We start from the raw sequence: 15,464 nt of genomic DNA, 5'->3' as shown, positions 1-15,464 counted from the left end.
TATATATATATATATATATATAATGTTTTTTTTAAATCCCACTCATTCTTTTTCTTTTTTGTAACTGTCTTTCAAAACGATAAAGTAGACCCAGAAAGATGGGTCGGTGCATTGGGGATGAACTAAACGAACGCACTTTGAATATGCATATACAGTAGGCTGTGTGTGCTTACTGTAGTTTTGAGACATTTGCAGTAAACCTGTCTATTTTAAAGTTGTTTGGTTCAGGATTCTTTGGATAGATATCATGGTCTGTTATAAGCATGTGGGTGGGCCAGCCCTGAGCTTCTCCCCATTTAGGGGGGGCAGCCGTTTACACCACATGCATGGCAGTAGAGAAGCTGAAGCCCTTATTTGGTCTTGTGAATGTATGCGTTTTATGAATGTGTTGGACATTTTTTTATTTTTTTTACTCTCCCTTGCGGTTTCCCAACTGCCACACAACCCCAGTGTAGTTTTTTTTTTTTCCCAAAAAATCTTTTTGCCTTTTGCCAAATCGAGAGCCACGAGTATTTTTTGAAGGAATGGGATGTTGTTTTGGAGGTGGCAGACGCACGCTCCCTACCCAAAAATAAAACAGCAAGCAAAAACAAAGGAGGAGAGAGGAGAGACACCCTTAGCAAGACACCCCAGCTTGTCAAGTGGTTTGTGCTGCTGCCGGTGTCTCTGATATTCCTGGCAGAAGCAGCACAAGTGTGGCTTTCCCACTAGCAAGTAAATACATCCAGCATGCCAGGGTGGCTGTGTGAAACATGTGTGTGCACTAGGGTACAGTCTCTGCATGGCTGTAGTGAAACATGCGTGTGCAGAAGGGTAAAGTCTCTGCATGTCTGTAGTGAAATATGCGTGCAATAGGGTACAGTCGCTGTGTGAAACATGTGTGTGCAGTAGGGTACAGTCTCTGCATGTCTGTAGTGAAACATGCGTGTGCAGAAGGGTAAAGTCTCTGCATGTCTGTAGTGAAATATGCATGTGCAATAGGGTACAGTCGCTGTGTGAAACATGCGTGTGCAGTAGGGTACAGTCTCTGCGTGGCTGTGTGGAACATGCATGTACAGTAGGGTACAGTCTGCGTGGCTGTGTGAAACATGCGTGTGCAGTAGGGTACAGTCTCTGCGTGGCTGTGTGAAACGTGTGTGCAGTAGGTTACAGTCTGCATGGCTGTGTGAAACATGCGTGTGCAGTTAGGGTACAGGCTCTGCGTGGCTGTGTGGAACATGCGTGTACAGTAGGGTACAGTCTCTGCGTGGCTGTAGTGAAACGTGTGTGCAGCAGGGTACAGTCTCTGCATGTCTGTAGTGAAACCTGTGTGCAGTAGCGTACAATCTCTGCATGGCTGTACAAAGCTGGGGGATACCCTACACCAGAAGCACTTTTCGTTGGATTTTTCATACAGTACGTTAGAATACCATGTGTGTGCATTTGACGTGTTACACCCGCGAGAATTTGCTGCATTATATTGCGTTGCATACAGCACTATATTACTGTATCAGGCAAAAGCCAGGAATTCTACATTGACAAGATCAGAAGGGATGAAAACAGTAGCCAGTTTACAGATGCATTAGCACATTTGTTTTGCTCTTGTATAAATTGAGTCACTGGAGACTGGAAGATATATCCCCGAGACACCAGTTATCTGGCATGCTGGAATAGCACAGTGCTGGGTAGAGATAGTCATAAAATAAACTATTCCTCACAGGAAAAGTACTTTCTCAGTAATGCTATAAACTGAAGGGAGTTAGTAATTCTACCCCTGCCTTCAGCGCTGCAAATTGCGAAGCCAATTACTTCATTCATTATTGCGGAAAACAAGATCTGCTAATAATATTTAATAGCGCTTATTCAAATACTTTGGTGGAAATGAGTTTGAATAGGGAAAAAAACACCTGTGTGGTGTTCTTAATGATTTTATTAAATCCAAAAAAAGATGCCCCAACCAGCAGTGTTTTAATAATATAGTAAAACCTGCTCATTAAAAAAGAACTGGACCAGGATTCAGAGAGTCCTACTGTGTATCACTTCAATTTAACATGGACACACACAGTAGTAGCGCATGAGGGATACGTCACAGTGAACACAATACAGGTGGGGATCATTGAGCAGAAAAGTACAGGGTTCACTGTACTGCAATGGACATTAGACCGTGTCTTTTACTGTAAAAGCTGAAGATGTAGGGTTAAAGGGTGCAAAACTAAAAGTAATGCTGCAATTATTCAACTGCTTCCTGGTGTCATGTTGGCCCTACAATTTTACACATACAAATTAAACAAGCAACAAGAAAAAGTGACCCTTTTCCCATCTTGCAGTAAAAACTCATTCCGTGCCAGCAAACATAACCTGTTTTCACAAACATGTTGTTTCATAGCAGCCAACCCCAGCAGGGATGAGAAGTCCTCAGATGAACTTGGAGAGTTTCCTGAGTTAATAAGGAAGAAGGCTGAGGCTACACGGCTGGCTAAAACTGAAAACACCCAGGCGTCGTTTACACGCTACAGATGTGGTGTGTGCCTGCGTGCGAGTGTGCGTGCGTGTGTCTGTGCGTGCGTGCGTGCGTGTGTGTGCGTGTGTCTGTGTGTGTGTGCCTGTGTGTGTGCGCGTGCGTGCCTGCATGCGTGTGTGTCTGGGGAGGGGCAGTGTCTAGTCACACAGCTGCAGGAAGTTAAACTAGTGCAAAACCGTTTGCTAAATACCACTGAAGGGGTTTGCAGGTAATGCATGAGAATGTCATTGAAGGATTTTACCCATCGATACTGGAATGGTGGCAGGCTCCTAGCTGTTTAGTGTTGATGGTTCTGCCAATTGCCTTTCCTAATTCACACATTGAAAATCTTTAGCTTGTCATTAGTGTCCTATTGATGACAATAGACGGATGGCCCAGGGGGGGAAGCTTTCGGGTGCACTGGGTCACTGCCATTGGAAGTGACTGTAATTGGGGTCGCCAAGTGAGTGGCCAAAGGTGGAGCACATCCCACTGATCTCTTTCCGATTGGGTGCCCTAAAAATCAGCTGATCTTGCCATTTATCAGGGGTGTTTGTGCATTTGTGAGGGTTTGTGTGTGAGACTAAGACTGAATCTATGGTGTGTATTTTATATGTTATCTATTCAAACTGGCTGCTTATTTCAGTCATGTTTTTGTCTTTTATTATTTTCTTTAACTGGTTCAGTCCTGAGAATTAACTCCCTTTATTTGTGTGCTGTTCAGTGTTGTTACAGCAGCTAAGCAATCTAAAAAAAAAAAAAAAAAGCCCTTCTGAATCGATTACAAATAAAAGCTGCATGTCAAGTGGTTTCAATCTCCCTGTACAACAAAAAAATACACATACAAAACAAACAGCTGCTTATCAGCTGTTTTCCCCAGGATGACAATGCAGAGTGTGGCGATTTTCTGAAGTGCCCCAATCTGCTCACAATTGTTGCCTTAACCCCTGGTCTGTGTCAGCGACACAGTGGCCAGCTCCCAATGTTTTCCTGCTCGCTGTACAAAGAGCCTGTTTGCTTTGCTTTAAATATGAATCAGATCTCAATGCGTGAGTCATCGCAGGTGCTGTTCGAAGCTGCACAGACCATCCTTAATTCTAATCGCTTCACAAACAAGAAAGGTAAACATGCATTCCACGCTGGAGCCAACTGGTTCCCTAGGCCTCCTGACTGACACGGCCGAGGGACGGGGCCTGCCGCACTTTATGAAAATACTTTTGAGTTTGGTCGGCCGCTCTAGGTACTCTGTTGCCCTTTCAGTAAAAAAGAAAGAAGGAAAGCTGGTTCTAATTTACTGTGAATGCAAAAGGCTTCAGTAACGGCAGCTGCATACCAGCACTTTCAGGATTTCGTTTCTCTTTTGTTTAGGATGTTTGGGCGTTTCAGAGGGGAAGTTGTTTTTTTGTTTCCCACTCTAATTAACGTGTGCTGCTGTTCCAGGTGTTGGACACATGAATGACCATTGACTCTGTGTCTGCGTTCTCCACATTCCTCACCTCCCACTTCTAAACTCTGCAGAAACATGTTAGAACACAGGAGAGAGACCCCAGCCCCAAACTACAGACACGGAGCACAGCACTCTTGATGTCAACAGAGACTGTACTGGCACAGGTTTTATTACGGCAGCAGTGTAGAGTAGTGGTTAGGGCTCTGGACTCTTGACCGGAGGGTCATGGGTTCAATGCCCGGTCGGGGACACTGCTGTTGTACCCTTGAGCAAGGTACTTTACCTAGATTGGTCCAGTAAAAAACCCAACTGTATAAATGGGTAATTGTATGTAAAAATAATGTGTTATCTTGTAACAATTGTAAGTCGCCCTGGATAAGGGCGTCTGCTAAGAAATAAATAATAATAATAAAATAATAATACTGCACTTCAGTTTAGTCTATTCACTTTGTGCCCACAGGGCCAGTACAGGTACATCTCAATAGTGTAGCACTAATACAAAGAGACCTTTATTTGAATAGGGTTAGCAGACAGGTTTGAGCCACTGCAAGTTTTACTAAGAGACCTTGTTGAACTCGCTTGTGATCTGTGGGCTGTGGCTCATTAGTGGTCGTTCAGACTGGAGCGGATCGCACTGCTCTGCAATGGGAGTCTAGTTGTGCGAATTCCCTGTTGTTTTTGATGCCCGCTGCGCTGGCACTCCAACTGACAGTTGGCTCCTGCAGTCTGAGCCACACCGAGGGAAACAGTTTCCAAGTGCCCGTGGCGGGATGATATCACCCGGCACTCATGTTTTAGTTTTTGTTTTTCTTTATCCTTTTTGACATGTCAGTGATTTTTAAAATGATAGTCATGTGAGGTGGGGAGGGGGTGAAACAAACTCAAAAGAACTGCGAGTCCGCTGCTGGAATGTGTCTCTTACTGGCAGATCATGTATTTATGGCAATGACTGAAATGCCCATAGCATAATGTGTTAATGTCTTCCCAAAACATTTCCCTTTTAAAATATGCAACATTAGCAGGTTTGTGTTTAAAACTGTGCTGCAAGAAGAGTGTGTGGTATATTCACAAGTCTGTTTGCATAGTTGTGTGCTAATGAAGAGTGATTCACAAGTCTCTTTGCATAGTTGTGTACTAATGAAGAGTGTGTGGTATATTCACAAGTCTCGTTGCATAGTTGTGTACTAATGAAGAGTGTGTGGTATATTCACAAGTCTCGTTGCATAGTTGTGTGCTAATGAAGAGTCATTTCTTAGGAACTCCATTACTGTGACGCGGTCTGCAGGAAACACAGTGAAGTCACTGCAGTTTTCTATTGCATGTTGCAATAAATCATTTGATTCCCATGTTGCAACTGTGGATAACAGGCCCGCCTCTCCTCACAGGCCTGTGGCTTGGTGCTGTTAACATTCTTGATTACTTTGTACCAAATGCTACATTTTCTCAGCAAGGATTATTACCATCTTTAGGAGCTGTGCCTGGTGTTTGTAAACTGCTCTTCCTTGACAATCCACGGCTGTAAAAGTAATACAATATAAAAATCCTGCTTTAGTACCTACTACTTAACCTTGGCTGCTGCAACACGGCTTGGCTGGACTGCCTGTAACATCAGTACGGATCACTGTGCTGAAGCAGCTCACAAGCCCCTGGATGCACAGTGAATGTTCCCAACAAAAAGACAAAACAACAAAAACTAAATCTTGATGGGTCTTGGCAGGAGTATAAAGGTCAATGGGATCAAACCACTAGAGATAAAGATTAAAGAGTGAGCTGGTTCCTGTGCTGTCAAAAGTGATTTAGATACAAAGACGAATTAGGAAAGTACCAGCAAAGGCATGCTAGCGCTGTACCAGCTAGTGTGTGGGAGGTATGAGGCATTGAAGCCCTGTCTCCCAGACCCCCGTTAGCATGAACCTGAACCTGGTAATCTTAGGGTGAGCTTGTCCAAGGTTAGCACTGCTGTCTGTGGCTTCTCCAAAGCTCACAATAAAGGCTGTTCGTTTATGTTTTGTTTACCGACCATGTATGAAAAAGCTGAATTGAGTATTATTAACCTTCTCATGTTGTCTTTGAATATGATTGACATTGTTTTGTAGCGCTTAGTTAAACCGCATAGATTACAAGACGGACACTTAGAGCATCGTTCTTAGAACTGGTTTATTTGTTGTACATTTCAGCTGTTATAAAATGTAGGTGTGATTTAAATAAAACGGCAACGGTTTTAATAATAGTGGTATTTGGCCATAGGTATTTTTTTTTCAATAAAGATAGATTGAAATCCCAACTCTACCGAACACAGACGCTGTGGCTTTCTGTGCTTATTGAGTATGAAAGGTATTTCGTGCTGCACCACTGTTTAAAAACTTCGCATTGTTAAACTTAAGCCTTTGTCTGTCTGTATCTCAAACAATCATATTAGTCACAAAAATAGCCACAACGCGCTCAAAAGATCCAGGGAATTTGCAAACAACCATGCTGCTAAAATTGAGTGGGGATCTAATCATAACATCACCGGTACACTGTCTCTACTCTCCGCTCGATGACTTTAATTCCCCTGCAGCCGCGCACAGAGCGTCGGCAGACAGGTAATCCAGGGCGCTCATCATTTCAGGTCATGCGCTGATTTCTAAAATAGAAAAACTGGAAACAATCAGAAATAAATGAATACTACTACATGGAATCATATGCAGAAATGCATACGAATTGAAACCCGCTAGTATCTGCTCAGACCAGTATGTCAACAGGACCCTGGATTCATCGCTGCCTGCACTAGAAGTAGAGGTCAGGATTGATTTAGTACAGTACAGTCGTAGTAAAGGCGTCTACGACAGGTTTTATCGTTAGTCGGCGTCGCTGCAGTTGTTTGTTTGGACTGATTTGAGATGTGTGTGTTGTTATTGGGTTCATACGATGTTGGTACCGTGTGACTCCGCTGCAGTGGTTTCAGAAGGAGGGGGGGTTCTCCGTTGCCATGGTTACTGCTCCCCTCCAGCCCGGGCCCCCGCTTTCTTCAGTCTACGGGACTTGTTTACCACATTCTACTCTGAGACTCAATAACATGTCAATCACCACGGATCCCCCGCCCCCTGTCTGCCATTGGTCGGTTTAATTTCCTCCCTGCTCTTTTTCAAAATCCCTTTTTCCGCAGATGGTTGAGTGACAGCGCCTCCAGATTGGCGGTTTTCCAGCCAAATTTAACTTATTATAAAAGCATCTAGCGGATAAATATTGTCTTTGGCGGTTTGGGCTATTTTTGTCGTGCATGTTTTTTTTTTTTTCCTATTTATTTCGATTGAGGTCTTCACCAGCGCATAACTTCAATCACCACAGTGTCCTGTATCACCACCTCCTCGTCTTCGTTTATCTGGATCTCGGCATCCATACAATTACAAATCACACAGATCCACACACACACACACACACCTGCATTCCGCAAATCCGACTGCCCCCGTCTGCTTACCTCACGACTATGGGGATTCGGACACTCATGCAGTCTAAAGGGTTCTTGTTTGATTGTGAAATAAGGAGAAATAAAAAGTTTTTTTTTTATTCGTCACCAATTTAAGAACTGTATCAGTACACTTGGAATTGTTTTAAAATGTACCCGTCGACAGTTCTGGACATTGTGAAAACGCAGTGAATCTGCGTGATTTATATACTGTGTGTTAATATTCATCTTTAATGGTATGCGAAACAGACACCAGTGTGGACAACATGGGTTACATTTTGTCTCGGGTCTATCCAAGGCGAAATCATTTGTAATAATCTAGACTGTGAAGCAAGCTTGTGATGGTAAAACTAGGCGCGTATTGCTTTCCTCCAGCCCTGGACCTGGTTCTGCTGTATGACCTGAATCATTTCCCCTTCGCATTACAATGCGCTGTTCTTATTTGGAATGATAGCAGAGGCCCGTTATGGGGCAATCTCCAATCCACGGAGCGGAATACCTTGCAGTCGGACTGGATCGGAAATGCAGCAAATCTTTTTATATATAGATATGTAAAACAACATTCATACGTCTGCTACGACGCGAACGTACGTTTTAAGGTCATCGAATCCGAGACGAGCACCCTTTTCCAAAAACACAAACAAGTATAATGCACGCAGCATGTTTAAGCTTGTACTTAATTGCCTGTGTAAAAAGCTGATGGTTTTTTTTTGTTTGTTTTCAGTATGCAAGGTTTTTTTTTTTTTTTTTTTTTTAAACTCCTTGAACTGGTGTTTACAGTAAACGTAAGAAGGTCTTTAACTAACTCTCTATTTTGAAGTGAAATGATTCAGTAGGCTGTATTCTGTGGGTAGTATTTTGTCTGTACAGTATGTGTTTTTTTTATTTTTCTCTTGTCACTGAATCGTGACACAGCCAGATCTGTCACGTTGCTACCATTACCTTCCTCTTCGTAGGCTGGTTCAAGTTGCAGCTTCTTCTGGAAACAGTTTGCCAACACACAGGAGTGTCGACCTGTGAGCAGTCTCTCCTTCAGTGTCGAAAGTCAGTTCATCAGATTATTATCTGAAAATGAAAATATATTTCTGCTTTGGCTCCCCTTTTTTAAAAGGTGTTAGTAATTCAGTTGCCTCTTTGTAACACACGGTAGTTCAACCCATAACCGCCCCAGTGTGCACGCTTGACACTGTGTGGGGGGCTGTCTGCTAACCTGCAGTTCATTTTCTGTGTCCGCTGGCAGCTTTTGTGTTTCTGTTCAAAACACCCAGTTGGTTGTGTTTGTACTGAGGAGCATGTGCAGCTTGACTAGACTCTCATATCAGTGGTCTAACATCTCAGGCACAGTTTTAGTTCATTGACAGCAGTTCACAGTTTAAGTTGATCGATTGCTTTTGGTAACCCTTTAGTTGTTCAATTTACTGTGTGTGGTGCCACTCCGTTAATAATTGACAGACAGCATGTTTGACACATGCTAGTTTACTTTAATTCAACAAAAACAATACAGCAACAAAAATATACCCCCCCCCCCCCCCCCCCCGAATAAATATTAAAAAAAAAAAAAAAATCGCACAGTATAGCAATTGTTTCCGAAGGAAATACTTTAGATCATTTCTGGAATGTATCCCGGAAAGAGTAAATATCCAAACTATTGTAGTTGGAGGCGACATTCTCTCCTGCTGGTAAAGATTGTCGACTCAGTCTCAGATTCTACCCCCTGGAACAATGCAAGTTCCTTGTGTGCTTTCTGTACCCCACACTTATCTCTTAAATAAAATGCTGGTTAAGTCACAAAAACTCCTGAGTAATAATGACTCAGTCTCTCGGTTTCAGTTTTCAAGATGTATTTGTAAAGACTCGTCCTGGCTTTGTTCTTTCTTTGCTAAGGGAACGGTTTGCCAGTTGGTCTCGTTACAGTTTCAAAGGGTTGTTCTTGCAGTCTTGTTAGGAGGAAGGACGTGTTAAGTTTGGAAGAATCAAAGCAGTCGGGATCACAGATACCGACGCTGTCTCGTTGGCACGCCGGGTGTTTTTTTCTGTGATCTGGAAGATGCGTGGCGTGTGAAGAATGTAGGGTCCTTGAGAAAGCGACAAAACAAAGATTGCCGTCCCGCAGGCGTGGAAAAACTGGTACAGCAGGGCAGAGCTCCATACAGAATGGGCTGCTTTTCATTTGATCCTTCATTTGATTTTTGTTGTGGTTGCAGTTTGATTTTCCAAACGCAGCTCTGCTGTAAATGTTTAACACCTGTGCAACATCATACAAGAACTTTCAAGTGTAGTAGGTTTCTGTGGGCAGTTTGTGATCACAATGATGGGAATGAATGTGGGGAAGCCGCACTCAAATCAGGATCTTGCATAACCGTTGTATATTTACAACATCTTAAACCTTCGGATTTGACAATTTGTTTGAAGTAAAAAAAATAAACATACAGTACAAACAAAACTTTCCGAATTCCTTCGTAGTGTCTCTACTTCAGGGGAGGGTTGCCCCACAGAAAAATCCCCCGAAAATAAAATAAAAAATCTCTGCAAGGAGATTTTCGGCAGAAAGAGAAGGCATGGATAACATCTCAGCAGTGTGGAGTAGTGGTTAGGGCTCTGGACTCTTGACCGGAGGGTTGTGGGTTCAATCCCCAGTGGGGGACACTGCTGTTGTACCCTTGAGCAAGGTACTTTACCTAGATTGCTCCAATAAAAAACCCAACTGTATAAATGGGTAATTGTATGTAAAATAATGTAATATTTGTATAATGTGAAATAATGTATAATGTGATATCTTGTAACAATTGTAAGTCGCCCTGGATAAGGGCGTCTGCTAAGAAATAAATAATAATAATAATAATAATCTCTGTTGTTATGTGGACATGTGGACTTGCACAGTATGTGTGCAGGGATGGAAATAAGGCTGTCACTACATAGCAGTTTGATCCATTCCTGGGTTTACTGTGAATTTAATGAGACACATCTGAGATTGCTACCTGTTCACTGTGGCTAATCGAGCTTCTAGTAAAACCTGGAATGGGTGGAACTGCTATGCAGTCTTATTTCCATCCCTGTACAGTTTTTTCCTGCCTCTGCTATTGTAGTCATTTTAACAAAACAAATCACACAAAGTCCTGAGTAAATTGCTTGTGTCTCTGTGCTTGTCAGGTGTACAGTGGGGTGGGGAAGCACCTGCAGCCCAGTCAGGCTTTTCCTTTAAGACTTGCTGTGTGATTTAGAACAGTCAAACGCAGGCTCTAAGATTTCAGTGTCTCCATATTAGGTCAGAGCTGTTTGTGACAAAGAGGGGAGGGGAGGGGACGGGAGGGCAGCTGTCACGTGATTCCAATAATACAGCATCACAAACAGCACACAATCACACAGCCCCTGCCTGCCTGCCTGCCTACTCACTAGCATCTGGGTCATGGTTCAGACACAGCTTCCCCGCCATGCTTGTCTGGCTCATTTCATGCGAGCACAGAATAACCCGTTCTGATGCTTTCTAGGCAGGAATTCAACACACGGCAGCTACATTGGAGGTGAAAAACAAACAGGTTTAAATCGACTTGTTACCTGGCAGTGAAGGGTTCACTATGTGTTCACTAAGATGTTTAAACACTTTTTAATAGTCCTCGTCTGTGGCCTAAAATGAACTTGAATTGGCATTATGCAGCAGAATTCCTGTTTTGTAAACAGACCTCCATGGTCAGTGGCTCAGCTCAGAGAAAGACAGAGACTGTTTGTGTTGAAGAAACAGACCCCTGAATCTCAGGACAGGGGCGCTTCCATCTGAAATCTCATTACAAACCTCGAGTCAGCTAGAAGAGGAAAATAAATTGTTAGTTTTTTTTTTTTTCTTAAACTGTGGGCTTGACCCCATGGATGTTGGGTCACTAGAGTTCTCTTTTATAAGGCTTCTGACTTGCGTGTGCGTGCGTGCGTGCGTGCGTGTGTGCGTGTGTGCGCGTGTGGTCTCTGAACACCACAGCCCCAGGGAGCTGGACACAGATATCATGCACACACACCGCTCTCCAAGGAGAAAACCTGTTCACATGAATTGGTATTTTTGTTCTTGTATTTGAAGATGCACAGTGTTAACATTGGAGGCCGTTTAAAGAGTAGGACATACTGAACAGTAAACATCTCTCTTAATCTGTGCATGAATGAGCCTGCTGTTCTTAGGAAAGATGTTTTGCATGGAATATCCCCTTTCCCTGTGACTTACTCTAAAGAGAAGACCCTTTTGCAGAGAGCTGTCAGACAGAGCAAGCCAGAACAGGGACTAATGACTTGTTATATTGCTGAGGTCAAGGTGCGTTTCATGCGACCCTTACATGATGTTCCATTTAAATGCGAGCCTGACTAAGTGTTTAAGGTGCGAGTGTATTCACCAGAGGCTTCAAGTATCTGCAGTTAGTGGTATCTCCATAAAAGGATGATAAAAAAGAAAAAACAAAATGTTGATTTGAATTTTAAACCAACTGTTTGTGTCCCACCCACCCAGACCTTACACGTTTAGCAGAAGGAGATTCACAGTTCACGGTGCTTCTCAAACACGGAGACACGGAGTCTGGGACGCTACTAGGAAATACTGTACACGACTTCGGAACAAACAAATCAGGGAAAAAAGTAAAAAAAAATAAGATATACAGATTTAGCAACACGATCAAGTAAACAGATCCACAAAGTTACAGAAAAGTTTTAAACCTCAACTCAAATATATCTTTACAGGGGCAAAGACACCTTTGATTAATTGATAGATAGATAGATTAGGATTTGTTTTAAATCAATCAATCAGTTTGCTTGTCTTTTCCACAGCAGTGTTGTGTATTGGGAGTGACTGTGATGGCTTTATGCAATATGGGGATAAGGACTTGAACCCCACTATCATCCACTGAGCCGCTTGCATCCCAAAACCATCATTCTACCCACCCAACCCTCGCTGGTGCAGGACTGCAGGTGCAGTAAGAGCTTCCATCCCAAAACCATCATTCTATCCACTCACCCCCCGCTGATGCAGGACTGCAGGTGCAGTAAGAGCTTCCATCCCAAAACCATCATTCTATCCACTCACCCCCCGCTGATGCAGGACTGCAGGTGCAGTAAGAGCTTCCATCCCAAAACCATCATTCCACCCACCCACCCCTCGCTGGTGCAGTAAGAGCTTGCATCGCAAAACCATCATTCTACCCAGCCCGGCAAGATCCAGAAGATACAGCCAAGTATCATTTTACAATAAAAGTCTGACAGAGAATTTTTTTTTTCCCCTTAAAATAGTGTTTTAATTTATTATTATTTCTTCCAACGAAAAAATCTTCCTCGTCATTCCGACAGCCTTTGGCTTGCCCGGAGCGTGCTGGGCATAGTGCCAGGGCTTGGTTGCTAGGAGACAGAGAGTTCCGTGAGTTTGGAAGGCCTGTCGGTTCCCCGGATCGCAGGGTTTCAGACTGGCATTGTGCAGCAGCTCAATAACCTTCACCCCTTAGGTACTCCGCAGCGGCTTCTCTCCACGGAGCTGGGCTGCCAGCACTGGCCAGAGAGGCTGGAGCTTGGAACGAGGCCTTGGATGCAGCGGTGCAGTGCGCTCGCTCAGTACGCTCACTGAGAATGTGCTTCCAAGCAGTTCAGATGAGGACATACACAGGGCTGAGACAGAGTGGCCACACCAGTACTGTCTGCAGACACTCAGTCAGGGCTGTGGGGGAGCTGGCAGCACGCAGTGGAATAATAATTATAATTATAATAATAATAATAATAATAATAATAATAATGAATTATTATTATTATTATTATTATTTCATCGCTGTCCTGATACACATTTTAGACATTGAGAAATGTCTGTCTTTAGATTTATTGAGTGTTTAATAGTTCTGGATGTTACAATGATATAATGTCCTGGCATTCCAACATGCTGCTATTGCAGGACAGCAGGATGTGGGTGTTGTTGGGAAACGCCAGTGGAGACTGAAATTTCACAACCAGATACAAGCAGCACAGTGGGTGAGCTTGACAGGGCGGGTTCAGTTGCTGGGAGATTGTGTGTGTGTTTGTTTGTTTGTTATTCTGTCTTCGTTGATGCAGGTGACAGCCCCCCTCCTCCTTCAGGTTCCCTTTTGAAATCCTGCACTTTGCAACGCAGTCCGTTTGTTTATTTAATGGAGTGATATTTCAGCCTGATCTTCTCAAAAGATAATAGAAAAGATGTTAGAAAGGTAATACTTTAATCTTCAAGAATTCTGCAGATAGCGATGTCAGGGCCAGTGAAAAGCGATCCGAGTCACTTGGAGGTCACAGCCAAGCAGCATGTGAGCTTGCTGACAACACAGCAACGCGCTCCCATGGACGCTGTAATGTAACACTAGATTGTATACCTAATATGGAAGAAATGTTAGGCAAAAAACCCAGACCGCAGTCATTTATCTGTATAGGGAGCCACTGAGTGTTAAACATGTTGTATCGCTATAGGAAGCTGTAGTGCTGAACGAGATTTAAACCAAGAACATGATGTTGGTTAAATGAGTTATGCCAGCTGCATCACAGTGATTTACTAACTTAAGTACTGACCTGAGGATGCTGAGCTGGGACCTTACAGCACACCACAGCATGGAACTCATTCCACGCTCCCCACAGGCTCCCAGCCCCAGAGAACAAACCCAGCACCCTTCTCCAGCCCCAGAGAACAAACCCAGCACCCTTCTCCAGCCCCAGAGAACAAACCCAGCACCCTTCTCCAGCCCTGCCATGCCTGAGGACAGCGAGTCCTGTAGATTAGCAGCAGGCTTTACAGTGCGCTTTGCTGACAGCTTCATCAGTACTTTTCCCTGCACATGTGTATTTTACTGGTGTTTTCCTTACGCTGGTGAAGGACGCAGAGCTGGTCTGAAATGGCTGTGGTACAAATAAATATATATGCATTGCATTGGCTCAAATCAATTAAATGTGTAAAAGTATTAACCTCAAATGAAGCTGTGCTGTTTGCTGGCCGCCGGTGTATTTGTGTGCAGTATATTTGGCTTTTAAAACCATTCGATCAGTCCACTGCTACTGTGTCATGTGGCACCGAACCAGACAACTACATTATTGAGCCACCAAAGACCTGAATACAATCATTGTTTTGCAATGATTTTGACTGCAGTTCTTGGCAACATTGAGTAACTTCTGTAGTATGTTATTGTGTTGCAAGTTTTCCTTTTTTCTGGTGTAGCAAGGAGACGTGTGAGGTTCTCAACCCAGTTCTCTCCTCTCTTCGCAGTTTGCCCGGAGGAGTGTGAGAAGCGGGCGTGCATGGACTCAAAGTGCTGTCACCCGGAGTGCCTGGGGAGCTGCACGGTGCCCAGCAACGACACAGCATGCATGGCCTGCCTCCACTACTACCATGAGGGCCGCTGCGTGCCCAACTGCCCGCCCGACACGTACAAGTTCGAGGGCTGGCGTTGCGTCAGCAAGGACTTCTGCGCCAAGGTGCCCGGCGCCGACCCCAGCGAATTCGAGAAGTTTGTCATCCACAACGGGGAGTGCGTGCAGGAGTGTCCCTCTGGGCTGATGCGCAACGAGAGTCAGAGGTGAGGGGCCGGGGGCAGTCTGCTCTATTGTAAGGTAGAACTTACAAACTCAAGCAGACAAATGTATCGACTCACGCTTTCAATCAGCACACTGATGAAGGCACTAGCTGAAAGGGCTGTGTACTATAACTTTAACCTTATAGTTTGGGTTTTAGTGTTTAGAAAGTAATAGATGAATTGCCACTCTGTTGTCGGTAAACTCATTGGAATGTTGCCAATAGCTGAGGATGACCCAACACTGCAACATATTCATAATGTGATCTAAATAAAAATAAGTGAAGATCATTTCAATAGTTGCTTCTCTTGGTGTCCTCTTGCACCTCCTTATTTCCTCTTCCACACAAAAGCTCAAATAATATGCATCAATAATCTCAATAAAGGGGCTTCCTGTTCTTTTCATTAGGAGTTTAAACTTGAATAGATAATCTCACACCATTGTCATTTATCCTTTCAGAATGGGATCTACCGGTATTGAAGGCGCTGCGTCATCATAGTAGTGCAGCCTCCGCTGCCAATGCCTTATAAACCATTTAAGATGCTGACTTC

General features: G+C 43.7%; 1 protein-coding gene across 1 annotated transcript in view; it reads left to right on the top strand.

Moving 5' to 3' along the window:
- Positions 1-15,464, top strand: part of LOC117427860 (insulin-like growth factor 1 receptor) — a 71,902-nt gene that overhangs the window by 37,970 nt on the left and 18,468 nt on the right. Inside the window, exon 3 of the mRNA XM_058999213.1 lies at positions 14,609-14,918. Within this exon, the coding sequence (XP_058855196.1) occupies positions 14,609-14,918 (310 nt within the window). The remainder of the gene's footprint in view (positions 1-14,608; positions 14,919-15,464) is intronic.

Source organism: Acipenser ruthenus, chromosome 24 (genome assembly GCF_902713425.1).
Source record: "Acipenser ruthenus chromosome 24, fAciRut3.2 maternal haplotype, whole genome shotgun sequence".
Taxonomy (NCBI): domain Eukaryota; kingdom Metazoa; phylum Chordata; class Actinopteri; order Acipenseriformes; family Acipenseridae; genus Acipenser; species Acipenser ruthenus.
Note: the sequence above shows the minus strand (reverse complement) of the source record. Positions and strands in the feature narration are given on the sequence as shown.